Source organism: Poeciliopsis prolifica, unplaced genomic scaffold (genome assembly GCF_027474105.1).
Source record: "Poeciliopsis prolifica strain line A6 unplaced genomic scaffold, Auburn_PproV2 SCAFFOLD056, whole genome shotgun sequence".
NCBI classification, from domain to species: domain Eukaryota; kingdom Metazoa; phylum Chordata; class Actinopteri; order Cyprinodontiformes; family Poeciliidae; genus Poeciliopsis; species Poeciliopsis prolifica.
Genome location: NW_026562431.1, coordinates 1,201,970 through 1,228,302, shown reverse-complemented (window position 1 = coordinate 1,228,302; position 26,333 = coordinate 1,201,970). Strand labels below are relative to the sequence as shown.

At 38.5% G+C, this 26,333-nt stretch overlaps 1 protein-coding gene across 1 annotated transcript in view; it reads left to right on the top strand.

Moving 5' to 3' along the window:
• Positions 1–26,333, top strand: part of kcnh3 (potassium voltage-gated channel, subfamily H (eag-related), member 3) — a 137,620-nt gene that overhangs the window by 92,787 nt on the left and 18,500 nt on the right. Inside the window, 7 exon segments of the mRNA XM_055059798.1 lie at positions 4,968–5,107; positions 8,526–8,772; positions 11,379–11,536; positions 11,961–12,162; positions 19,868–20,212; positions 22,845–23,044; positions 25,998–26,247. Of these exon segments, the coding sequence (XP_054915773.1) occupies positions 4,968–5,107; positions 8,526–8,772; positions 11,379–11,536; positions 11,961–12,162; positions 19,868–20,212; positions 22,845–23,044; positions 25,998–26,247 (1,542 nt within the window).

The following is a 26,333-nucleotide window of genomic DNA, read 5'->3' as shown; positions in this document are numbered from 1 at the left end:
TCATTTTGAGGTGCAGAATTCAAAAAGGTCAAAGTATCGTATTGTTATTGTGATACATCAATTGGGTAATGAATACTCAACAGAAAATACCATTTTCAAAAAATGGATTTGATTACTGTTGAATGATGTCTGACTCTGGTGTTTTCTAGCAACTTTTGCTGTCTCCGTTTAGAAGACTAGCGCCACCAGGAAATTTTCTGACATCTGATGTAAGCAGTTTGTGTCGTCAGTTCAAATAAATAGATTCACAAATACAAAAATGGAGAATACTATACCTATTGTGCTTTAGTTAATTTTATGAATGTGCTTCATTAGCTATAGTTTTCTATGTTGTCATTTATTTCAGTTAATGAAAATTGTTTTGTTTTTTTCCATTTCAGTTTTTATTATTTCATCAGTTATAGTTATCTATAACACAAATGTAAAACATATCAAATGTTTTACATGCTTTATGTAAATTCATAGTGGTGCATGCATCGTTTTATATCCACTGTATGCCGACATAAAGGGGCCACATGCAATAATCAGACAAGCAGGTGGCTGAAAAGTTGGTGGAAAATATATTTTTAGTCGTGGAACCATAGCCTCACATTGTCCAGGCACTGTCTGATTACAGTTACCATGGTTACCCCTGAAACTTTGTACAAAATGCATTTACCTCTTACATAAAACAATGGCATAGGAGGATGAGGAAATCAAACCAGGGGTTGAGTTCCTGTCTGGAGAAGCATTTAACCTTTTAAAAAACAGATGCATCTCATAAATGAATTAGTTGAAAGACATCTAATATAAAATGCCTTCTTTAGTTTCTTGGACAACTTTGAACCAGGACATTTATTAAGTGTGGGATTTAAATGCAGGTTTCTGAGCCTCCATGTGTTTTTTTAATAATAATTTTAAAAAAAACGAATGTTAGCCCCCGGCTAATTAACCCCCACCTACACAACCTCCAGCAGAGCTCTGGCTTTTAGGAGATGACTGAGACAATCAAGCTGGGCCAGCTGGTGCCACACACACACACACACACACACACACACACACACACACACACACACACACACACACACACACACACACACACACACACACACACACACACATACACACAATTTACTGTTTGTTCTTGAAGTGCCTTTAAGATGTCAGAACACTTTATGTTGCAGAAAACATTAGCATGTTCCATAACCTTAGTGAAAAGTGCTAGATATTTTTATTTTAATGAGAAAGAGCAGAAAGAGGTAGGCTATCTTCTGTTGAGTATTAATTATCCAATCGATGTATCCATAATCACAATAATACTCTGACCTTTATGAGTTCTGAAACTACTGCTACACTAATAGAACTAAAAGAAACTCAACTAAAACTAAACAATATTTAACTAATAATAACTATGGTAGCTAAAATTTACAACAAAATAAAATTAAACTATAATGAAAAACACAAAACTACGTATTCATTTATGCAAAAGGAGCCACAACCAAGTACAGAGTACACAAAAATTACCATAATTTTCAGAAGCCTGACATTTATGTTTTATTTTCTGACACTTTTGTTATTTTTATGCCTTAATCAGCAAAGTTATAAGAAACCAAGGCTTGAAATATGTCCGTCTATCTGTAATGAATCGATATGAGTTTCCCGTCCTGAAATAAGTGAGGATTCAAGATGTAACTTTTAACAACATTCTGTCTCTGTTTATAGACTCATATGAAGATGCTTTCTCAACCTTCATGGATAAGAAAAGAAATTGAAGCTAAGGACAGATGGGAAGGAACATTTCTCAGATCCCACACTATGAAAAACAACCACACTGAAAGCTGCATGTATAAAATTACAGCTGCTCCAAGGACAAAACCCAAAGGAGAATAACAAAAGGAACATAAAATATTGTTCTGTTTGGAATTTGACAGGGTTTGTTAATGGAAGCTGGCAAAAAGTATTGGATTGTTAATTTAAAAAAAAATAATAAAAAGGAAACAAGTGGGAAATCTATTGTAACATTGCTTCTGTCATCAGAACTGAAATTGTTTCCCCCTTTAATTACAATTCATCTTCCAAAAAAAGATTTTTTTACAGTGCTTGTCAGATTCTTCTGTTTGCCTTTGCTCTGCACCTTCCTCTCTAAACAAGTGTCTAAAATTCATCTCCCTCGCCATTGACAGATTTGTTCTTCAAAAATATTGGCCAATAACATTCTCCTCATCTCCACATGTGGACGTTTAAAACATCTGGTTCACATCTGTTCAAACAGGTGCAGGTCTTTCCCTGAATATGTTCATATTGTGTTGGTCACATCTGTTAAAAGTCTTGCAAAAAGTATTAAGTCTAGTTGTTACAGTTCGTGGCGCTACGCCTGCTAACTTAAAATATGTTATTGGACCCAAAATAGTTTATGAATATGACACACTTAGATGGGTTTACGCTAAGCAAGTTTGGACTGATAACAGCAAAGAAAATGGCGGATAGCACTGTGGTACGTAACCTATTTAGCTTAGCACAATTCCTGATAAGAATAGTTGTTACGGCGCTGCGTTCATGTCTGTTTATAATGAGGCGGAAGCGATTGGTCGAAAGACGTTTGCGCTCAATGACATCCAAAAATCACAGTGCCATCTGGTGGCGCGGCCTGTCAACGACATGACAACTATTCTCCTGTATGTGAACGGTGCTTGTCTAAACGTGGAACTTTGTCCCAAACCACATCAGAAAATACCGACAGTTTCATGGCAGCGATGTTTTTTTTTCCCATCCGTGGAGTGAAGTATTCCACGCAGACTAATATGTACATGTGCGGAACTCACTGCTGCAGGGTTAGCTCTAACAGGAAGGCGGAGAGCATGGTGAGTGGGAAATATTCCGGGGTTTTGGAGAGGCGTTGTCGTCAGTTGCTACGGCAACGAGACTATGTGTAGAGTGAGAAAGAAATAGTTTTGAGTTGTACTTCGACGGGTTTCTCTTTGCTGTGGAGCACAGCACAAAATGTAGTAACACCTAGATGTCCAAGTTTGGTTGAGTTAACGGAGTTATTCCACCGCAGCAGCACGACTATGGATGGCAAGTAGAACAAGGGTCTTTCTGCCCTCCACCGTTGTCCACATGCGCGAAATGCATGAAACACGCTACACACACAGTTGGTGTGTGTAAAAAAGCATAAGCTGAATTATGTGAACTCAATTCATTTCTGTGGCGTTTCTCAGCCATTTTATTGGTGACGTACAGACAGGAGGAGCAGCCAGAGCAGTTCCCCTACTGAGGTACATATCTACGTCATACATCTATATCACATGTCACGTGACTATTAAAGCCTAGTCACATGTCACAGATTGCTCTTATCACCTGCTTCTGATTGGTCTCATTTACATACAGGTCTGGCCTGTTTGTCCTGTGACGTTAGCTTTATCCTCTGAGCTCGGGTCCTCCACCAGAGGCCTGGGAGCTTCAGTGTCCATTTCTGGACTGAGATGTCCGATGTTGTTCCTGGGATCTGTTGTAGCCATTGCTCCAGTTTGGGGTGACTGCCCCAAGGCCCCAATGACTAGTCATTGGGGCCTCTGGGCAGTCACCCCCAAACTGGAGGTATATATATATATATATATATATATATATATATATATATATATATATATATATATATATATATATATATATATATATATATATATATATATATATATACTTTTAAAAAAATAGTTCAGGGTAATTCAAAAATGATATGTAAATGAGACCAATCACTGCCTTAAAAAATGAAAGGGCCTACGTTCAAATATTCATGTAAAGAGTTTATTTCCAGTCATGAAATACAATAAGATGTAACCAAACAAGAGGTTAAGTTAGGTCTTTTCATCACTGACATTGACTATTGTAATTTCTTATCAGCCAGACATCAAGTCACTCCTTTAAACTTTGAAATTATTATTAATTTTATTTGTTTTATTATTACTATTGTTTTATAAGTCCTTATATTAGGTCAAGCAAATAAAATTCTTTCAAGCTGACATCTTTTTTGAAAATGTTCACAATTTTTGAATTGCCCTTTTTTTTTTTTTTACTATTTTGTATGTTATATATTCTAGTTGCACCACTAAAATCTAGATACATTTTAGGCTGTTTGTGTTGAGGTTTTCCACGTTTTTGTTTAGTTCCTTTGGTTTACATGTATGTGTTGTGAATAAAAAATGTGTATGTTGTGGTAATATTTGAAGTTGATTGCATATATTACTTAAAGAAATAAATAAACTTTCTGATAGGCCTCAATTTAAAGACTCTGCATGTAAATAGTACTGTGAAGTACCGTCCACTGCACCATGCAGCTACAGTCACCCGTACTTTCTTTCTGCACCGTCTAAAATGCTTAGGATCTCTCCTGGACTTTGTGAACAAATTTCATTTACTTGTAGAGAATGAATTGATTTGGTTACATGGGTGGGTACTTTCCATGAAAGACAGCATATTATGGGCAGGGGAACATCTCAAATAGGAAATGAAATAAACAAGGCGATATCTTCTGCCCGGGTGATGACTTAATGTACCCATTATGGGACCAAGCCCCCCTGTTTAATCCATTTGTGTGCTTTTGTTTCTTTTTCCTGTATGGAGACCTTTGTTCATATGAAAGAAAAGATGACATGAATGAGGTTTTGTGGGCTGTTTGTCATTAGTATTGATTCTATTCTGTGGACTCAGATATGGAGCCTGTTTGAATTGTACACTGACAACAGCTCCAGTCAATAAAGAGGCAGAACACAGGTCAATATCAGGTAAGCTTTTACCACAAAAGAAGTACGTGAACAACAGTACAGGTGGTTTCACCAACACTGCGTCGTTGTGACAGTCTCTGACCGCATTATCTGTCAGTCACTAAAATATCACTGTCAATACGTCAATCCCAGGTCAGAAACGTTTTTAAAAAATCAACATGCACAGGATCAGACAGATACCGATTGAAATTCTCTCCGTCTCATCCCCAGATGAAGAGACGGGCCTGCAGGTGCATCAGGTAACTCGCCCTTCAGGCTTCAACACCAACCGCCGCCGCAGCAGAGCCGTGCTCTATCAGCTGTCAGGACACCTGCAGAAACAAGACAAGAGCAAGCTCAAGATCAACAAAGTGAGTTTCCCAGCGACGGCGTGGATGAATTTCCGCTGCTTTGTTGCTGGGTGGAAACCAACCAAAAAGACAAACCTACTCTCCTGCAGTTAGAAAACTTTTTGACCTCAATCCAAAATATTTTCTAGCAGTCAGGGAGAGTTGTGTAAGACGAGGCATTGTTTATATTTGGGATCACTAGATGAAGGTAGCCTTAGTTTAGTTTAGTCACTAACTAACGCTGCCTTCATCTACTGGCTAAACTAACCGCATAACTACCATTTCAACTTTATTTATTCCCACACCAAAAAGACAACAAGATTGTAACAAGATATGATTAAGGAACATCATATTTCTTAATATGAAATCGTGTGACTTGTGTGATTTGAAAAAAACGTTTCCATTGTAGTTTTACAAAATGGAGAAAAAAAAAACTCACCTCATTAAGCAAATTTAATTTTGAAATGTCAAATTGCCCAATTATAGACTCGATGTAAATGCAGTTATTGTTGTGAATTTTGCTTAAAATGTTCAAGCATGATATAATACCCTCTTATAAACTTACAACATTCATGGGGAGAAAACATCATGATATGCTAGTCTACATTGTCATCATTTGGTTTGTGTGACACCCAGTAGGAATGCTTGTTACCAAATAGCCTAAATTGTTTCCATCTAATGGTTGTTATGGAGATAGAAAAAGAGCGGCTCCACTTGCCCCATTGTTCAGACTTACATAAATATTAATAATTACTTGGCAATGTGAAAAGGATTCCTGGTTCCAGCTGACTTCTGCAGCCTTGTCTTCAGCACAAGTCGCTGTTGCATTATGGTTTGTGTAGTGTTGTGATTATTATATAACCTACTAGAGGATCATCATTAATACTAGAATTATGAAATTATCTAATCAGTCAGACAGTATTGTTTTGAGCTGCATGTGGCGAGCAGCCTTGAGCTTCACATTTCTGATCTAGAGAGAATATTAAAATCATCCATCCATCCATCCATCATCCATCCATCCATCCATCCATCCATCCATCCATCCATCCATCCATCCATCCATCCATCCATCCATGGTCTGTCTCCAGCAAACGTTCGGGGCAAGAGGTGGGTCACCTTGGACAGGTCACCAGTCTGTCGCAGGGCAACACAGAGACAGACAGGACAAACCACACACACACACACACACACACACACACACACACACACACACACACACACACACACACACACATAGACAGAATTTAGAGAGACAAATTAACCTGACACTCATGCTTTTGGACTGTGGCAGGAAGCCAGAGTATCAGGAGAGAACCACATTAAAATCAGTTTTCAAAAATCTTTGAGATATAGAATATCTTTCAAAATATGGAACTAATGTTTGCTAATAAATAATGTCTAATTCAACCTGTAATTTGTTATTTTGTTTTTCTAAATAAAACGGGAAGATTGTTCTATGTTCATCTCATTAGGCAAGACTGTCGTAGAGGAGGAAGGGAGTCAGGATCTAGAAATAGATTTTTTATTTGGAGGAAAACATAGAGGAAGAAATACATCGTGATAAGTGTGTCCTGTGTAAAAGTTTCCATTGTCCCGGATCTGAAATGTCCTCCTTTTGCGCTCCGTAGCCTTTTGTTTCTGTCGAACTCTTAATCTGGCTCTGTACTCATCAAACAGACAAAAGAAAAACTTTTCACACAGTTTTCATTTGCACTTATATTCTTCACTGAGTAAATGTCTGAGTTTTTCCTCTTTAACATAAAGCTCTTTTTACCATTAAATTCAACAATCCTCCCTGGGACATAAGAGCTTCTTTCATAGCAAAGGCTTTCCCAGTCTACTCCACCTTTCTAATCACTAACAGGCTTAAAGGAATAAATATTTTCTGATTAAACAATAAGAATCAAATCAACACTTTGACACCTGAAGAACTGAAGACATCCAGTAATTAGATTATGTCCTCGTTGCTTTACGCTTGGTATTAGACGCTGGAGGACATCATTTAGTCAGAGATATTAAAATGCTTTTCTTCAGGATTCATTCGTCTCTCAGCCTAATTAAAATCTCTTAAACCTTCAACAACTCTTCATTCAGGCTCATAGGCAGCAGAAGATAAAACATCCAAACACAAGAAGGCAAGATGAACTCCAGTTTCAGAGCAGAAACTCGTTTTTCTTCTTCTTCTTGCATGAGTTGTCAGTGTGCTCCAGTGCAGCCAGCAGCTCTAACCTCAACAGATGGTCTGAAGGACATGGGGAGGTTTTTCACATCTGGCCGACTCCAGGTGGAAAGAACGTCACATTTTGCTGACTCGAATGATAAAGAAACTGGCAGAACTTTGTGCAGTTTGATGCCGCTGAAATGTTCACCCTGGTTCTCGTCTTCCTTGGTATTCAGTAGAGTTTGTAGTCAACTATGACTGCAAGTCATTAATCCTTACTGAGGTGTTTTGATTAAAAAATAAAAAAAACTTGGCCAGAAATCTCCACTTTGTCCTGAACAAAACACAGAAGAGCTTCTATGGTTTGGTCTGATGCAATTTTTCAAAACAAACTCTGTGTTGCTGCTATGTTTTACTTTGTCTGGGAGAGAAAATGCATAACAGCGCTACAACCATAATTTGGCAATGCTCTGTGTAATTGTCCTATCAATAACTGTGGAGGTTTAGATAGAGATCTAGCAGCTTTTTGCAGTTTATCTGGAGCATTGGACAGTCAGGGCATGCAGGGACATTTTTTAAACCCTGGGAATACTTTGATCTTCTGCAGCCTCTCAGTTGGTGTAATTCAAACTGTTATAACCTGCAAATGTGGTTTCAAAGTCAAAAAAATATAGGACAACCACAACAACATGTGGCCCAGATCTGAAAGGTTTTGGAAAATCTCATTCTAAAATATTAGGCTGAGCAAACACTCAATCTTTAAATTAATTCAGGACAAATCATAAGCATGCAGTGTTAATGATAAAAAAAAATTAAAAAAAGAAATTGTGTTTTGTATTATTCCCACAATTCTAGAGTTTTTGAGATGTGCTTAGATTTTTACAAACTTTTTATGTAAATATAAAAGAGCTGCATACTATTTTTATCCTGTTTTGGTTTGGTTTGGGGGGTTTTCAGAACATGTGAAAATCAGATGGGGTTTTAGTTTCTATTTGTATGGAAATGCTGAAAGTTGGAAGTTGTTTGAAGACACCAGCAGAGGCCTTTTCCCAAAGTATTTGACCTAATTTGTTCTGTGCTTTATACAAACTCATGATTAAATCCAACGGGAATGACTGGGTGTGTTTTTGGCAGCCGTACAACAGAAAGAAGATCACTTTCCATTGTTGATCAGCTTTTGGAAATAAAACTTGTGAGCAGGAAGTAAAAGAGGTGACTGACTCCAGGCCCTGAGGTGATGTTGCCGTTAACAGCCGTGTTCCTTTTGATCCGATACAGAACATGTTTGGGCAGAAACCTCCGATCCCAGAGTACAAAGTAGCAGCCATCCAGAAGTCCCGCTTCATCCTGCTCCACTATGGCACCTTCAAGGCCGGCTGGGACTGGTTGATTCTGCTGGCAACCTTCTACGTGGCCGTCACCGTTCCCTACAACGTCTGCTTCAGTGGAGGGCGGGACGAAGACGGCGCCTCGAGAAGTCCACCCAGTGTCAGTGACATCCTGGTGGAGATCCTTTTCATTTTAGGTGAGAATCAACTCAATAAAAACATTTAGTTCGATTTGTCACTTTCAGCAACACGGCCATTTAAAACCTTTTACGTGATAAAAACACAAAAATACAAAGTCATAAAAACATCATACATACAGTCACCAATGCAGAAACCAGAAACAGATGTTACATTTTGTCGAGTGCCATCATCAAAATGATCAACTACACATCAAACATATTGGTCAGTGTCAGTGAAGATGTGGTAAAGTGATTTTCCAAGCCGTCATTAGACGCACGAGGAGCAAATAGATATAAACTTTCACAGCCGTGGGTCTGATCACAATCTCCCGACCCCACTAGAGTGGACGGATGGTTCTGATCACAGAGGGATGAGCAGCTGCTGACCCGGGCTGCAGGCCTGTGTCGCAATTAGCCAGAGGCAAAAGTCACAAGACTTTACTGAGGTTTCTTCCAAACAAACTGTGCTGAGTAATGCCAAAGCTAAATGATGATTAGTTAATCTATGCCAGTATATCATATTAAGGCCAATAACAAGAATACTAATGTTATGTTTATTATGCCCTTTGCTAGTTAGTTAATGCCAAGAATAAACCTAATCCTCTTTCATTTCTGAACAGAAGTTGTGCTCACTGTTGCTTTCTTCAGATTTAAAAGGAATCTTTATTGCCACAATAGAAAGAGCAAAAAGTCAAGGGGGAGACATCAGAGCAGAGTCCAGCAGCAGGACGATGTTTCAGGGTCTTCTCATGTAAAGAGGGATTAGGACTTTCTGAGAAAAAGAGATCTGTTGCCGTGAGAAACCAGGCAGCTATCTGTTCAGAATAAATCACTCACATTTATTTCAACATGATCAATAATATAAAGCAATATTGTCAAAAAGTATAAAACAGTCAATGCAACTATATTGAAAATTTCAACAGTTAAAAGGTTAACAACAAATGCAATGAAGCAAACATGATCTGATTTAAGTTTGAGTTTGCACTTTATTTTTTATACTTTCCTCTGCTTACATAGTTCCAGGAATTTTATTTCAGCGTTGGTGTCGCGAGCAATAAAAGGAAGCAACATGATCCGGTAGATCCTAACTGATATGAAACCGGTTGGCAGAACGTTGTTGGTCGTTGTGTTAGCCTCCTGCCGGTTGGAGGTCAGCCAATAATCTTCCATCTCCAAAACCTGTAAAGCTTTTTAATGATGCACGATGCAGTAAGAGGATATGAGCCATTTACATCAGGCCATTACTCCTCACTGCCGACTCTTTTTCCAAGAAACTGGCAGGCCTCTTTGTTCCTGTCGGCGTAACTGCGAGCGTGACATCTCTTCAGCACACAATTAGTTTTATTGCAATGTTCACCGTTGGATTTATGGAAACCAACTGTGGTGAGATGTGTATTGCCTGTCAATCAATATCCCATTCGTTAGGACAAATAGGCCAAGCCTGCTGATCAATACTTTCAGTTCACCCATTCATTCTGCAGACGACCTGTTTAAGTTGTTCCCTCAGGTTAATTCATGCTTTTAATAAAGACATTTAAGTGTTGTGAAAGTGAGCAGATAGCAGGCTTCACTCACTTCCTGTTTATGCTCAGCAAACAGAGTTGCACTTTGAAGGTTAATGAGGAGTTGAGACTCTGTGAATATTTGAATAGCAGAAGAATTATATAAAGTCCTGATCAGAGGTATGTTTCGATAAGATAACATGTCCGTAAGAGTTTCTACTAAATGATTTAAAGCTAATGTGTCAAACTCTTGCTTCTGTATATTGTTCTTTTAGTTAATATTAATTTTGATCAAAGAAAACATCCGGAAAAACTGACAAGCTTCTCTCTCAAATAGTTCCAGTGGACTCATACTTCATCTGAAGTGCAGAAATCGGCTCTCGTCAGCTGACTTTCCATTAACTCTGATGGTCTGGGGAAAATGTCTTAGTCTGACAGCAGGGCTGTGATTTTTCAAAAGAAACAAAATCTTGTAAAATTGCGCGCAGGGTCAGTAGGACCCCGCTGGTCTGCGCACAGAGTAAAAAAGCTAAAACATGGCAGCTAAGTTGCTGAAGAGTGTAAGTACACACTGCACCAGAACTGCTCCAACACCCTCTGGCATTCATCCTAATGAGGGCTTGCTTGTTTTCTGACGCTGGCTCCCGGGCATTGCTGAATAGAAATGACCAAAAAGTTTCAAATAAATCAAAGTTTGTGGAAAAACAGAACATACACTTTGGGGGATTTTTCCCCTTTGCTTTAACAAATGGAAACCCGCAACATAAAGTGTGGATGTAAATTGCCATGAGCATGTGCATATCTGTAAACTACACTGAAGGGCATCATTATGTAACTTAGATATGCTTAATAAAATTACAACAGTGATGTTTTGCCTGCCTGCCTGGGTTCTGAGATATCAGCCAACAGACTCAGTGCAGAAACTACAGCATTCCTGTCTCATTGCTGATGAATAAAAGCTATTCATACCAAAAAGAAGAAAGATAGAACTGAGTACAATTAAAATAAGCAAAAATAATCAGGCAGAGATTTTAAATTTAGGGCATAATAAAAGGTTAACAGAACGCTGCTTTGTTGTCAGCATGTATCGGTATTTTAACAGCATGTTGTTGTTACCCTCAGACATCGTGTTGAACTTTCGTACGACCTTTGTGAGCAAGTCGGGTCAGGTGGTCTACGACGCCCGCTCCATCTGTCTCCACTACGTCACCACCTGGCTCTTTGTCGACCTTGTTGCTGCCCTGCCCTTTGACCTGCTTTACGCTTTCAACGTCACTGTGGTGAGTTCACTTGTGTAACCAAAACCTCTACAAATGTTATTATCATTTATTTTTTTTTACAAAAGACAATCCCTTGACTATTATTTAATTTGTGTGCACAGTCCTATTTTCTCAAATGATTGGATCATTCTTTCCTTCATACTGCTGTTGTACACAAACACATTTCCTCTCTAATTAATTTGGCTCACCTGCAAAGAATTCTAAACGGTAATGATCCGAGGGCTAAATTAGTTCAGCTAAATGCTAACTGACTCATTGTTCACTCTTATTAGAAGCTGAAAAACGTTGGATTTTCTATCAACAACTGTTGAAATTTGTTGATGGAGAACCCAACTCATAGACCAATGAAATAGCTGTCATTCTTCTGCTTTACGTTCGTTTTTCAGACTGACCTTTTGACCTCTCGTTGTTCCCCGGTGTGCAGAACTTCAGGGTCCACCTGCTGAAGACCGTCCGGCTGCTGCGGCTGCTGCGGCTCCTGCAGAAGCTGGAGCGCTACTCACAGTACAGCGCTGTGGTTCTGACTCTGCTCATGTCCATGTTTGCCTTGCTGGCCCACTGGATGGCCTGTGTCTGGTACTACATCGGTCGCAAGGAGATCGAAGGCTTGGGCTCCTTGGACATCGGTGAGCGGGCACTTTTACTATCCATGCATGTTTGTTCTTCGGTTCTAACTTTCATACAGTTCCTGGTAAGAACATATGTATGAATGCACTATAAAACCTCTTTCCTGTGCAGCTACAAACTTAAACTGCTTTGACTGAACATAGTTAGCATAAATACTGTAAATTAATTGAACATTTTTGGAAAATGCAGAATGGATAATTGTGACACAGAGGAAAAATTTCATATAAATATTTATAACATGGGAAGCATTTGAATTCTACTTACTACATTGAAATTAACAGTGTATATGCTCGATGAGTCAACTGGGGGTTTGATTTAATAAAAAGTTAGTTATTCCTATTCCAACTGAACATTAACATTTTATTTTTATGTTGATGTTTACTCCTATTTGTACTTTCTTGTTCTTATTCTATTTTACCCTGCTGACATTTGTTGCTTACATGTTCACAATATAAATTTCATCATCACCATCATCAAAGCGAGAGCCTCTGCTGTACGCTTTAACATCCAGTGTTGTGCAGGATCACAGTTTGAAAAACTGCCTCAAAGATCAAATCTGATGAAACTGTTTATGTGTTACAACCTTGAACAGCCCTAACCGAAGAGACCCATAATCATTCATCATTTTTTCATAAAATTGGCCAAAAACAGGAAATGATGTGATAATTAGCATGAAAAACACATTGACCAGTAGCACTGGTAATTTTCTTTGTCAGTTTTATTGTATTCACATGCATAATATGTGGGCAATATTCCTTTTCATCACTCATCTTTTATCATTGCTTTTCATCCATTTGTTCTCAAAAGACAAAAAAAAAAGAAATAAAAATCTATAATTGCATTTCTAGTCTTGGTCACACTGAAAGAATGTTAAAGATCTATTCTCTTCTACAGGAAATCCCTGATTATTTATATATTTATTATTTTTAAACAAAAATTTAAAAAAAGCACTAGAGAAGGCACAATGTCTGAATGTTTATCCATGAACTCCTTCCACACACTCCTCCTCTCTGTTGTGCCTGTGTGGAGCAATCACTGGAGAACCGGCCATGCAGACATGACTCAACATGTGCATTCTAATCCTGATGGCTGACTAACCCATCAGCCTTTCATTTTTATTGTTGAGGTCTGAGGGGCAACACACACCATCAAAAGAAAAATACACTCCTACTATTTCATATTGAACTGAAGAGCAGCAGTCTGTTGTGTTTCAGCACAAACATTCTCATGTGTGATCAAGGCACCAGTTGGGGCGCATTCATCAACGAGACGCACCTCAACGCTTCTGATGTCTTTTTCCTTTAAAGTGAGAGTTTGAATTTAATCAATAATAATCGTTCAACAGTAACAGGCTGTACACAGGTCTACCACACTGCACGCAGACACGTTATCGTCTGGTAGTATTTCAAATATTTAAAACAAAAAACTAATCGATGAGAACTCTGGTCAACAGCCCAAAAAATGTCTCGGGTTTCGCAACAGTTTTAGGGTCATTTTGACGAGCTGAATGAGCTGAATGTAGGACTTGTTCTGACATCTGGATCGGTTTCCTGAGAATCTGGACCAGTGAGTGATGATCAGGAGGAGAGATTCCATCAGGACAGAAAAGATACGGAGAATTTTACACAATCAGGACGTAAAGTCCATTTTACATGTTCTTATCCTTAAAAAATGTTTATTATTGAATTCACAGAAATCCAAGATTTCAACATTTAATTAATTCACTCAATTAGAACACATTTTTTTCTGTCCTAAGATCTTTTTTGGAGGAGAAATATTAACGGAAATGAACTGATAATGTCACAAAAATATTATCAATTTAGTCAGAAGATTGGATTTCTCTAAACCAAATTAGAATAAAAACCTGACCTGATTCAGAACAATGGATGTCATGTTTGGATTCAGCAGTGCAACATAGTCATAATTCAGTTGAAACAAGGTAGAGAACTTCCAAACAATATTTTTCATAACTCAGTGTTATTGACATTGACTGACATGAAAGACTTATATCTTCTATATTTTTGTGTTATATCATCCAGCACTACTTTCTTTTATTTTGTTTTTTGTGTTTGAAAAGGCAGTTGTGGAAAAAATACTCTCTTAATATATTTAGTATTTTTCGCTTTGCCTGCAAAGCATTTGGTATATTTTGATACTTTTTCTTAGTTTTTTTTTTTTGTCCTCTTTCAATGAGCATTGTTTTGTGATTAGCTCAGTCTGTTTTGCATTCCTCCCTAAAATCTTGCTCAGGTTTCCTTCTCAGCTACATTCAACTTGCTTTAAAGACAAATCAAGAATCTGCAGTTCAAACTTCATAATTCCACAAGCGTCTCTCAGTGGAGAACGTGAAGTCCTGCAGGCGGTGTGAAACCCTGACTCACAGTCTGATGAACATGTACAGACACACAGACAGGGAGTTTCCAAGGGCAAAGGAGCAAACTTTAATCCTTTTGACTGTGACCTCAGGTGACACTCAAGCTTTATGTTTGTATTTTATATTTAGCAGCGACACAAGGAACACGGAAGACGCTAAAAATGAGTTTGTTCTCTTATCTGTGGACTACAGTTTGCCGTGTTTTCCTTTTCGTGTCTGATTTCAGCGCATCCCGTCGTTTCTCTCGATCTCATCCATTCGCACCGTCCGATCTGTCGTTACCCTTTCAGCGGAGCGGTGGCGCGCCGCTGCGCTGCAGTAGGTTCATGTCAGAAGAGCCTCAATTGACCATTCAGAAAGGCCGAGGTAATCCAGGGGACAACAAAGAGCAGCCTGCGGCCTGACCTTTACGCGCCACCAGCTGAGATTCACAATGGAGGACTGATATCAGAGCAAGCATACGCTGGACTGTTCAGTCTGTCATTCACTGGACAGCCTTCTGCTGCTGCTGTGTCTTCATGTCAATAATTTACAGACTGCAGAGCTGTAGCATGTGGTTAAGAGTTCACTCAGCCGGTGAAGAAGCAACACATCCTGTGTGATATAGGAGATACATGGGTTGTGGATTTTGTCCCTTTCAAATACAGATGGAAGTGGCAGGAAAATTGAAAGTTTATTGGTCTGTAAGAATGTGTTATTCCTCAAAAATGGTCTCAGAACAACAATATTATCGTTTATCGTGATAATTTCTTGGACCATTTATTGTCCAGCAAACTTTGTTAGCATGACAGTTCTGGTCTAACCTGACATCGCTGTAGGGACTGTATTGTGTAAAATCAACTTTTTTCAGCTTTACATCATTTTGTAATATTAGTCCCTCATCAAAAACATACCTTAAATGTTGCTTTGATTCTTTTATGCATGTTTGAGAAATCCTTGAATCTTCCATGGCAACTATCCATCTTCCCTGTGACTGCCCCTATTCAGCTCCTGCAGACTAGTCAGCAGCAATTAGCAAATATCTGGTGGAACTGAACATCTGCTGACCTCATCATTATAGGAGCTACTTCTCAATGCAACACTGGAAAAAAGCTTTGTTAAAGGTTTAACAGAGGAACCATGTTGTGATGGAGGTGGAGTTTCAGAAAGGGCAGAAGTTTCTTAAAGAGACAGAGGCCCGATTTCAAAATGTTAAAATATCAAGTGAAATTTCTTTCAAGACATATTTAATATGTATATTATCTTTATAGCAATTGAAGATAACATAATTACTCTATTGTGCTGCAAAATGAACACTGCCGCTTTTAACTTTTAATAAAATATGGAATCTATTTTCAAAATCAATATTTACAACCTTTGTTCTAAATTGTAGATGGACCGCATATCTAATGAAGCACTCACCTCATAAACTAAATACAGCAGCATAAGCTAACTTCAGCAATGCCACGAAAGCACCACAAAAAGCCAGACTGCACTGGATGAGACACATTGAGGTGATTTTTTATCATGCCTCTAAAAAGGCTGAGAGCTAGACTTAGAAAAAAATCTGGCAACCAGTGAGCACACGGTGTATATAGACAGCACATAATTAGATACAAGGTGATAATTAACTGAGCAAAAATGTAGTGGAAAGACTGGTTGTAAGCTTATCTGACAGAGGTGTAAAAAAGACAGTGTGTTAAATTCCAACAGGAAATGAGCCAACAGAACATGCTGGACCTGAAAGCAATATGTGGAAATTCATATTGGAAGAGCAAAGTACTGAATAGATTTCAGTACATAGACAGCTGAGAGAGAAAGTTTATTCCACCTGACTAGAGGGACAGGAGACATCAGCACCATGGACAGAGACAAACCAACACACAATCAAACATGGAGCTTTGAAAACAGCTTCAATTTGTGCGACTTTATTTTCTTTGTTTATAGAATAGAATAGAATAGAATATACTTTATTTATCTACAAGGGGAAATTGCTTATTCGATGACAAGCTACTCCATCCCAAGTCTTAAATATTAATTCAAATATAACCATATAATGTATGTTTATGCACCTGAGTTGCAAAGCAGAGTTTACTAATTTCACACAGGTGCTACAACTGTGCAAAAATCTTTGTCTAAAATACAATTTCACAAGTGCAGTATTTCCATTAAATAAGATATTCAATTAAGATTGCACATGAATACACTTGTTCACGCAATAAGTCACTAAAAATGATGGCAGCGACGGATGTAAACAGTTAGATGTGTTCATAATTCAGTCATGGTTCTAGAGCTCATCATCTATCAGCCAATCAGAGACCGTTGGAGCTACAAGCTCCTCATATGTTGTAGAGGCTATTTATATGACATTTTGGGGAAATTGTAGTCAACCATTTTGCATTAGCATTACACATCTATTTCAGTAAAAACCTCCTCATCCAAGCTCAAAACTTTTTATCAAAGAACATGAGTTTTTTTTTTTTTCTCCAAATAGATGTGCTTCTGTTAAGAGAATTTATTTTGGCACTTTCATTTTGTTCAATTTTATGGTTAATGGAAACACAACTACAACCCATAGTGCTTTCTTTTAGAAAAGGCAGATGTAATCCATGGTTTGTCAGCAAATATTCTGGATCTCAGTCCAGTTGACAGTCTGTGGTGGAAGCAGTCCAAGCTGCAAAGCTAATCTGTCAACTACTGCAGAAGAAGAATGCAGGATCCTGACTGATGAGGCCTGTTGTTTCTCTTTAGCTGAGTTTTGTGTCTCAAGGAACTCAGGCTGTCAAAGATGCCAGAGGAGTTGCAGCAAAATGCTCATCGGGATTTACTCTGTCGTTTATGTTTCCATATTTCTCTCCTCCAGCTGGTTTGAAAAAATAACTAAATCACTTTATTACCCAAGTCAGATAGGCAGGGTACACTCTGGAGAGGTCACAAGTCCATCACAGGGCCACCCAGGACAAACAGCCGTACACACACACACACACACACACACACAGAGAGAGAGAGAGAGAGAGAGAGAGAGAGAGAGAGAATGTAAACCCCATGCAGAAAAACCTTCTTCCTCCAAGGAAACAGTCATGCCAGCTGTTCCACTGTGCAAAACCCGTTTACAGACGATGGTTTTTTATTTTTTCAAGTTTTCCAGGCCAGAATGTTTGATTATGTAAGGTATTTTGATGTCATTTCTGTGCTTTGTTATATACAAGAGCTTTTACATTAGTATGTTGACAAATCAGCAGTACATTCATTTTTTAATCTGACATTAAACAAAATCTCAGCTATAAACAAATATTACATCAACAAGAAGTAATATCCAGTCACTTTGTAGCTACTATGCATGCTTGTTTTTTTTATTAGTAATAATATGTAGCTTTTTTTGTTCTTCGTTTGAAAACCAATAATATTAATAAAAAAATCTCAGGATGACAGAGTAATATGATGTAGTGGAAGAAAAAGAAAAACTTTCTATAAGATTATATTTCCTGTGGCGTCATCATGAGACTCTGATGTTTGGAACAGCTCAGTGTTCAGAAATAGACAGTATTAATAAAATGTGATATTGTTGTTGTTGTTATTATTAGGGGTGCACTGATAGCAGTTTTCTGGCTGATCAACAATCTTTGAAAAAGCTTTTTTTGGCCGATTTTGGCCAATACCAATTTTTTTTGTCTGAAATGTTGCTCAAAATATCAAGACATTGTTCTATTGTTAATTGTAAACATGCAGACAGAACTCGGTAGCCGATCTGTCAGTCAAACCTTTCTCACTGGAGAGAACAACAGGGCCGTGGTTGATTCCTTTGCCTTTGCCAAGCTAGATAAGATCAGTGAATAAGATCGGCTTCATATGTAAAAACTGACTTCCCAAAATTATGGAAATCAGCACTGATAAACTGGTGCACCCCTAATTATTATTATTTTTATTATTTTTATTATTTTTTTTTTATTATTTTTTTTTACGATTATTTGATTTGATTTGACTTTTGTAACCCATTCATTCACAGAGATAGCTCTACAAATCTATTACTTTAAACGGAGAGAGTATTTTAGCAATCAATTATTTCACGTCAAATATTTCTCTATCATTTTTTTTGTTAATATCAGAATCAGAATATACTTTATTAATCCTGAAGGTGAAATAGCAGTTTTACAGAGTTTGCTTAGTAATTTTATTGATTGTGATTGATTTGTAAAAGCAATAAGCGTAAAACACCCATGCGAATACTTTTTCTTAGGTCCTGTCAATAAATGAACAGGTTTTGTGCAGCTATCGGGTTGATAACCTCAATCTGAAATCGTCCTCAATTAAAATCAGTAATCAGTTTTGGTTTTTCCCGTTGTAATCCACAGCTGCACACGCTTTGGTGAAACAAACTTCCTGTCAGGCCCGTGTGTTCAGAGCTTGGCAGAGGTTAAGTTGCACTAATGACGATGTAATCAGGAAACTACTCAGACGTTAAATCCTCTGATGCTGACAGTTTAGCAGCTCTGCTGGGGATCCACTCGCAGCTCCGCTGTCACTTCTTCTTATTGATGCTGGCGGGCAAACAAAAGCCCGATCCCTGAGGGTTTGGATGCCAGGGATCAATAAATAGACTCATCCATATTGCATTGTGTAATTCTTATCAGAACATCCCTCTACTGCGTTCTGCTGCTGCTGTCACAAAGTTTATTACAGCCTTCATTTACTCAGAGACGACAGCGTTTTCCTTCTTCCTTTTGTTCCTGTGCACTGAGGACATCTGCTGACTTTATCTGAATGTTTTGCATGTTTCATATTGCTCATCCTGGCCGCATATTCTAGCAGTATTGTCATATTGTCTACGCATAAGTTTGGTTATCCTACAACCACAAACTTCATATATTTACTCAATTTATAGAAATTTATAGGAGCAGTGTTATGTAAAATGTTTCTTTTTTTGTTGTTTCTTTTTAGCTTTACATCATATTATAATGTTATCCACTCATCAAAAACACACCCTGAGTGTTGCTTTGATATTCCATACATGTTTAAGAAATCCTTTAATCTCCATGGCAACCATTGAGCTGCTCAAAACACCTGTTTGGGCATAGCCCCGCCTTTTATGAAAAATTTTAGAAAATTACATATCCTTTCATGTCAGAGGTATGCACTGCTTTGTGTGCGTCTGTCACATAAAATCCCAGTAAAATACATTCAGTATTTTATTAACAAAACAAAAATTCTTCCAGAGTTATAAACACTTGCATGAAATAAAGAGTTGAAGAGAGAACATATCCTCGTTATGTTCAGATAAATGTTTTTTATGCCACTGAATTCAGGTTGAAGTTGAATTTGCAGTGTGTATATTTTCCCTTTTCTCCTCACAGGTTGGCTCTATGAATTGGCAAAGCGCCTGGGGACCCCATACTTCATGACTCCTTTGACCACACAGACCCCACCTGCAGTGAGCAGCCTCTCAGCCAACAGCACCCAGTGGATCACCTCGGGGTCAGAGGTCTCTGGGCAGGGCACCTGGAACTCGAGCCAAAACTATGGGAACATTTCAGGATCGGGGGGCCTAAAGATACTGAGCGGGGGCCCGTCGACCCGGAGCAGCTACGTGACGGCCCTGTACTTCGCTCTGAGCAGCCTGACCAGCGTGGGCTTCGGGAACGTGTCTGCCAACACGGACTCAGAGAAGATCTTCTCTATCTGCACCATGCTTATAGGAGGTACACTGCAAAAACTCGCCTTTCAAAAAGAGTTCCAAAATAAGCCGTATATTACTGTACAAACAGCAAAGCTATGGGCATCCAGTATAGTGCTGCCTATGTATTATGCTCACAGAAACAATTGTTACCATGCTTACATTCACTCTTCTTATGATAAAAATATGGATAAAGGGATACAATTTTCTTTATATGTCAGTAGACTTGAAAAACCATGTTCGAAATATTTTATTTATATTTGTTTTTCAAAGTATTTTACTGACTTCCTCTTGTACAGGTTTGTGACTGACATTCACCTCCAGCATCACAGGCAGGAAGTAAAGCCTGCCTGTGAGCTGTGGTAAATAGCTCAAAAAACATTAGCACGTTTCCTTCACAAACTGCTAAATGTCCCCCCCATGTGACCTTTCACAATCGATACATAAAATGTATATTGCTTAGAGTAGACACGGTACCATTTTTATTTCAAAACTTCAATTAGTTGCCAAAAGACAAAATAATTATTTTAGAGCTTCAATAAGTTAGATAAAATGTCTGGCAATAATTGTTGCCGGTGGGATTAAATGGGTTAATAATTCCTTTTTCCCATAAGTGAAATAATCTGCAAGTGGAAATAATACTTTTTTTAAATCAATATTAAAAAATTTTTGGCTTGAAAAAAGCTCTTATAGTTTGCATGCAAGTAAATGTCATCTTATTTAAATTGTACTAAAACATTGACACTAGAAACCAGATAAAAATTACTTTGTAAGTTTATTGTGTTTTTGCAGTGCAGTTTAGTTTATTTAAATTGATGCTAGGGAAATAAGATAAATTGTACTTTTTGGTATTATTCATTCTATTCCAGTTGTCAGGTTGAAGCTTCACGTCACATATGGTCCAATTATACTGTATAACATCAGGTTTCAGCTGTAAAATGCCAGAGGGTAAAAATAGTAGTAGGTTACAGCATGTCATTGTTAAAATTTTCTGATAAATTTCACTTGGATTTTGGACATATTGGATTTTAGACAGAAATGTGAGCTTATTTCACAGGGGCCAATAGGAGGGTGTGGGCCCCTGGGCTTAAGCCAAGGTGCAGGCCCTACTTAATCATCGTTATACAGATCCTATCCACAAACCTTGTCCACCAACAAGGTCACAAAAATCAGCCCCTGTCCACCATGAGACGCTAATGGACAGTCCAACCACCAGGGCTCCTCTCCATTCAAGGTTTACAACAGTCACTCCATGATTGCCAACTTTTTTGCTGTATTTTGCACACACAGCAACAAAATAATTTCAGCAAGTCAGATTTCTAAAGATCGGTGATCGGCCAGAAAATTGCTACCGATGCACCTTTAATGAATGTAAAGATCATTACTACAAACAAAACATACTTAGTAGTTATTAAAGAAATACTTGAACATCTTGAATATGTCTATTCAACAGAGCTTTCCTAAGGAAGAAAAATTTGACAATGTTCTCTTTCTATCCTCTATGAACTGTATTTATTTATCCTTCTTCATTTCTATCTTTATCTCTGTAAATATCAGGTTTATTTAATTACCAAATTCAGACATTTCCCCTCTGAGAGCCAAACCTGGTCAAAACTTTTATTCAGTGATGACTGGATTTAGCTGCTTGTCAGAGCACCATCCTTTGGGGCCCCCAAAGCGCCAGGGCCCCGGGCTGCAGCCCCGGTAAGCCCATGCTAAAATCCAGGCTTGCATGGAAGAATCAGAGTAACTGTATCAAATCATGATCCCTTATCAAAACAAGCTGCAGCTTCATTAGCCCGTCTGAATCTAAGTGGCGAGCTGCTGCCCAGAGGCACTCTGTCCTGTAACTAAGAGATGCTTTAAAGTCAGAGTTTGCCTAAATGTGCCACGGGTTGATCTGCCTGAGGGGACAGTCAGTGAACTTTGGATGTCCTGCGATCCGACACTGATTCTGCCACTTTTTAGCTCGTTGAACTTTTTTTCTGCTGCTGATTGGCTGCGGATCAGTTCAGTTCATAGCACAGCTCAGATCAAGGGGACACTGAGAAAGTTTCACTACAATATCAAGAACCATCAGAATAGTACTATGACGTATCAGCGCTGTGGTAGATAGCTCAAAAAACATTAGCACGTTTCCTTCACAAAACTGCTAAATTTTGAGAGTAAGATGAGAAATATTCTAAAAAATACAAGGAAATAAGTGAGTTTCAAAAGTCTACCTTTTTTTAAACTCACACCTTTCCAAGTTTTTTTCTTAAACATTCCAAAGATTAAGCTGAAATGATTTTTTTTCCACATTTTAAACTCAGAAATGTCCTTGTTTTTATAAGACAATTTCTGAAAAGAATCCAAAAATGTAAGTTTTTTGGCAGAAATGTATACCTCTTTATTTCCTAGCTACAATGACCCTAATAAGCTTTAAAAATAGCTTTTCTGTTGGCACAATCCCTAAGATTTGTTGCATTTCAGTTATTTTTTAGTCATAATCTAGACAGTTTGTGGTTTTAAAGCAACAGAGTTATTTCTTACCCTACAGTGTTCTAAATTCTTGGGGTTTGTGGAGACCTTTGAGTAAAACTGTGTTCCTTCCAAACTGCAGTCCTACATTGTCTTAACCAGACAGAGTTAACGAGAAAGCTGTCCTCTGCCCACAGCACTGATGCATGCTGTGGTGTTTGGTAATGTGACCGCCATCATCCAGAGGATGTACTCCCGCCGCTCACTGTACCACACCCGCACCAAGGACCTTAAGGACTTCATCAGGGTACACCGGCTGCCCAAAACCTTGGAGCAACGCATGCTGGAGTGTTTCCAGACCACCTGGTCGGTTAACAACGGGATAGACGTCAATGAGGTACATTTAACACCTGGCACACTACTCTGCCCACATCAAAGGAAACATATGTCAATAGCTGCATGTTGAAAAAACACAATTTTGCAATTGTCATAAAATAAGAAACGCAATTAAAATCACACCAATACGTTTGTTGGCGCAATAAGTCATTCAAAAGCATGCAGCCCCATCATCCTCCTACCACTTCCTGTTGTCTTCTTTGTAGTTTCTGCCAGTGGTAAAATCAGGTTGTTGATTATGTGACTTGTGTGATGTAAATAATAATGCTTCCATCGTAATTTTAGGAAATAAATACATTTCGATACGGTTGAAAAACCACCAAATTCTAGTGCAAAAAACGTTTTACTAAAAAACTGGCAGTTTTTCAAACCTGCCTGGTTTCCATTAAGCAAATTTATTTTCGGAATTTCAATTTGCGCAAATTTATGGTCAATGGAAACTCAGTGAGTGTTATGGGATCATAGCAACATGTCTGAGATGTGTCTGTAAAAATAGCACCAAAAACCCTTTTTTAAACTTTTCCACAGTATGTCAAATCACAGTCACTGCAATATCTGTGTGTGGCTTTTTCAAATTCAAATAAAAAAATACTTTTGTGATTCCAAAGGGAAATCAAATGTCAATGAAGGTGATATTGATTCAAAAAAATATTATAGGTGATGATTTGCAATCATAAAGGCCTGCTTCAAAGTGCAGGGGATCCATGAGAAGACACTAACATTTGAAAGACTCAACGCAACACTTCAGGTATGTTTTTGTTGGGGAAAGACACTGTAACACGGTGTAAAGCTCAAAAAAGTCGATTTTACATAATACATTGAGCCCTTTGAGACAAGCAATGTTGGGGGAAAAAAGCCCCCCAACTTCCATCTACAAATTTTATCAGAAATAATTCCTTTAATTACCTCATCTGTTCCATTCAGTTCACTTTATTGTTATTGCACCTAGTTATATTGAAAGTCATGTCAGGGTACATAAATTGCAATGGCCTAAAGCAGAAGTAACTTCATGTAATCTGAATTAGTTTAATTCATCCTGTTCAAATACGTTCTAACTCTATATGCTCTGGTAATTAGGTTGGCCCAGGGAGGTAAAACACTAAACAACTGATGGAAATCTTTCCAAAAATGTGCGGCCAATCCCAGCTTTAACCTTGCAAGCTTTGTGGGATAGGAATTGGACCTGAAAAAAGAAGGGAAGGTGAAACAAAATCTACACAGAGGCTGAAAAAGAGCTCAAACAAATAACAGACCACAGGGAAAAACAATATTCTAAATAAAGGGGCACTATTACATGTTTTCCAAACACAATTAAGTAACAAATTATTATAAAAATTTTGTATATATCAAATTATACTTAAAAGATTTTTGACTTCTTAATTGAATGCTTTGAAATTGGGGCTCTGTCTCTTTAAGAAGCTCTGCTTTTTCTGAAACTCAACCTTCAGGAAGTCATCACAACCTGGCTCCTCTATTAACCCTTTAACAATGTTTTTACCAGCATTTCACTGAGAAGTTGCTCCTCTAGTGAACTCAGCAAATGTGCGGTACCACCAGGTGTTTGCTAAATGCCGACGGCTAGTCTGAAGGAACAGGAGGAGCTACTCTGTAACTGCGCCTCCGACAAGGAGCTTGGTTCTTGAAGGCAGCGTTATGTCCGCGAGGCATTTTGCACCTGGTGGACAAACATGCAAAGATATGTTTTTGATGATGGAATATAATAACATGACGGAAAACTTTAAAAAGTTGCTCTTATATAACACTGCCCCTTTAAAGCACACAAAATCAGAAATAACAAAACATCCATCCATTTTCTGTACACTCTTGTCCCTGGTGGGGTCGGGAGGTGCTGGTGCCTATCTCCACCAAGACATTTCAGACAAGAGGTGGGGTCACCCTTACAGTCATGTTTTTGGACTGTGGGAGGAAGCCGGAGAACCCAGAGAGAACCCACCATGCACAGGGAGAACATGCAAACTCCATGCAGAAAGACCCCAGGCCAGGAATCAAACCCAGGACCTTCTTACTGCAAGGCAACAGTGCTACCAACTGTGCCACTGTGCATCCCTATAACAAAACAGAAGAATCATTAAATCAATAAAGAAACTGTTATCTTTTGTTTTAAGGTCCAGAACATAAACCTCAGCCTATCAGATGGCCTCAGTCCAACCACATATCCGGCAGCATCTCTGTTGTACAGGCCGCCACCAAGCATGAAGACCGGAGAAACTTTCACATAAGTCAAGGACAAAGTCAAGCTGAATTAAAGGTCAAGAAAGGGCCATCTACCAAAACCCACAGACTCAGCAGGAAAGGCATTAATCAGAGAAGCAACAAAGATAACTCCACTAGCTGCTCTGTGCAGATAGGAGGATGTGTCTACTGGCGCTCTGAGCTTCACCTGGGCCAGAGCTGGGCAAGAACATAGCTGCTGCTTTTAGAAATAATAAGGCAGGACATCTAAAATGTATTCAAATTTATGTTGAATACTGCTTAAGTATGTGGTTGGAGAAGCTAAAATCGAATATGTACTTTTTTACGTTGAAATACTTTCTCTTAACACTTCAGTTCTATTTAGAGGCAGTGAGTGTTTTGGGATCTTAGTAATATGTTTGAGATTTTTTGGTAAAAATAGTCCCAAAAAGCCTTTGCATAAACCCTTTCAGTAGAATGTGTCAATGGTTTATTGAATTAATCAATTAATTGTCAGAATGATGAATTAATCATTTCTTGCAATCCTATTCATTTTAAGTTTTTTTTTTTTTCAATTCTTTATCATTTATTACTGTCATTTCTGTGTTTTCTCCTGTCTTAATATTAAAAAAGTTTTTCTTAGAAGGTTTTCTGAGTTTTTTTTTCTTTTTTAGTTAACTGAACTAACTTTGTTAGCTAAAACCTCTGGTGACGTTTTTGGACAGTGCAGCTGTTAAATGTGAGCTGCTTTGCCTTCCCAGCTGCTGAAGGACTTCCCGGACGAGCTGCGGGCCGATATCGCCATGCACCTGAACAAGGAGCTGCTGCAGCTCCCACTGTTCGAGTCGGCCAGCAGGGGATGCCTGCGCTCCCTCTCCCTCATCATCAAGACCTCCTTCTGCGCCCCAGGGGAGTTCCTCATCCGGCAGGGCGACGCCCTGCAGGCCATCTACTTCGTCTGCTCAGGGTCCATGGAGGTGCTGAAGGACAACACTGTGCTGGCGATACTGGGTGAGTCTGTGAAACGGGTCACTGCTAGATGGAGGACCTCATAATCGTTCGCATATGTGCGTAAAGATCGGAAAGCACATTTGTTC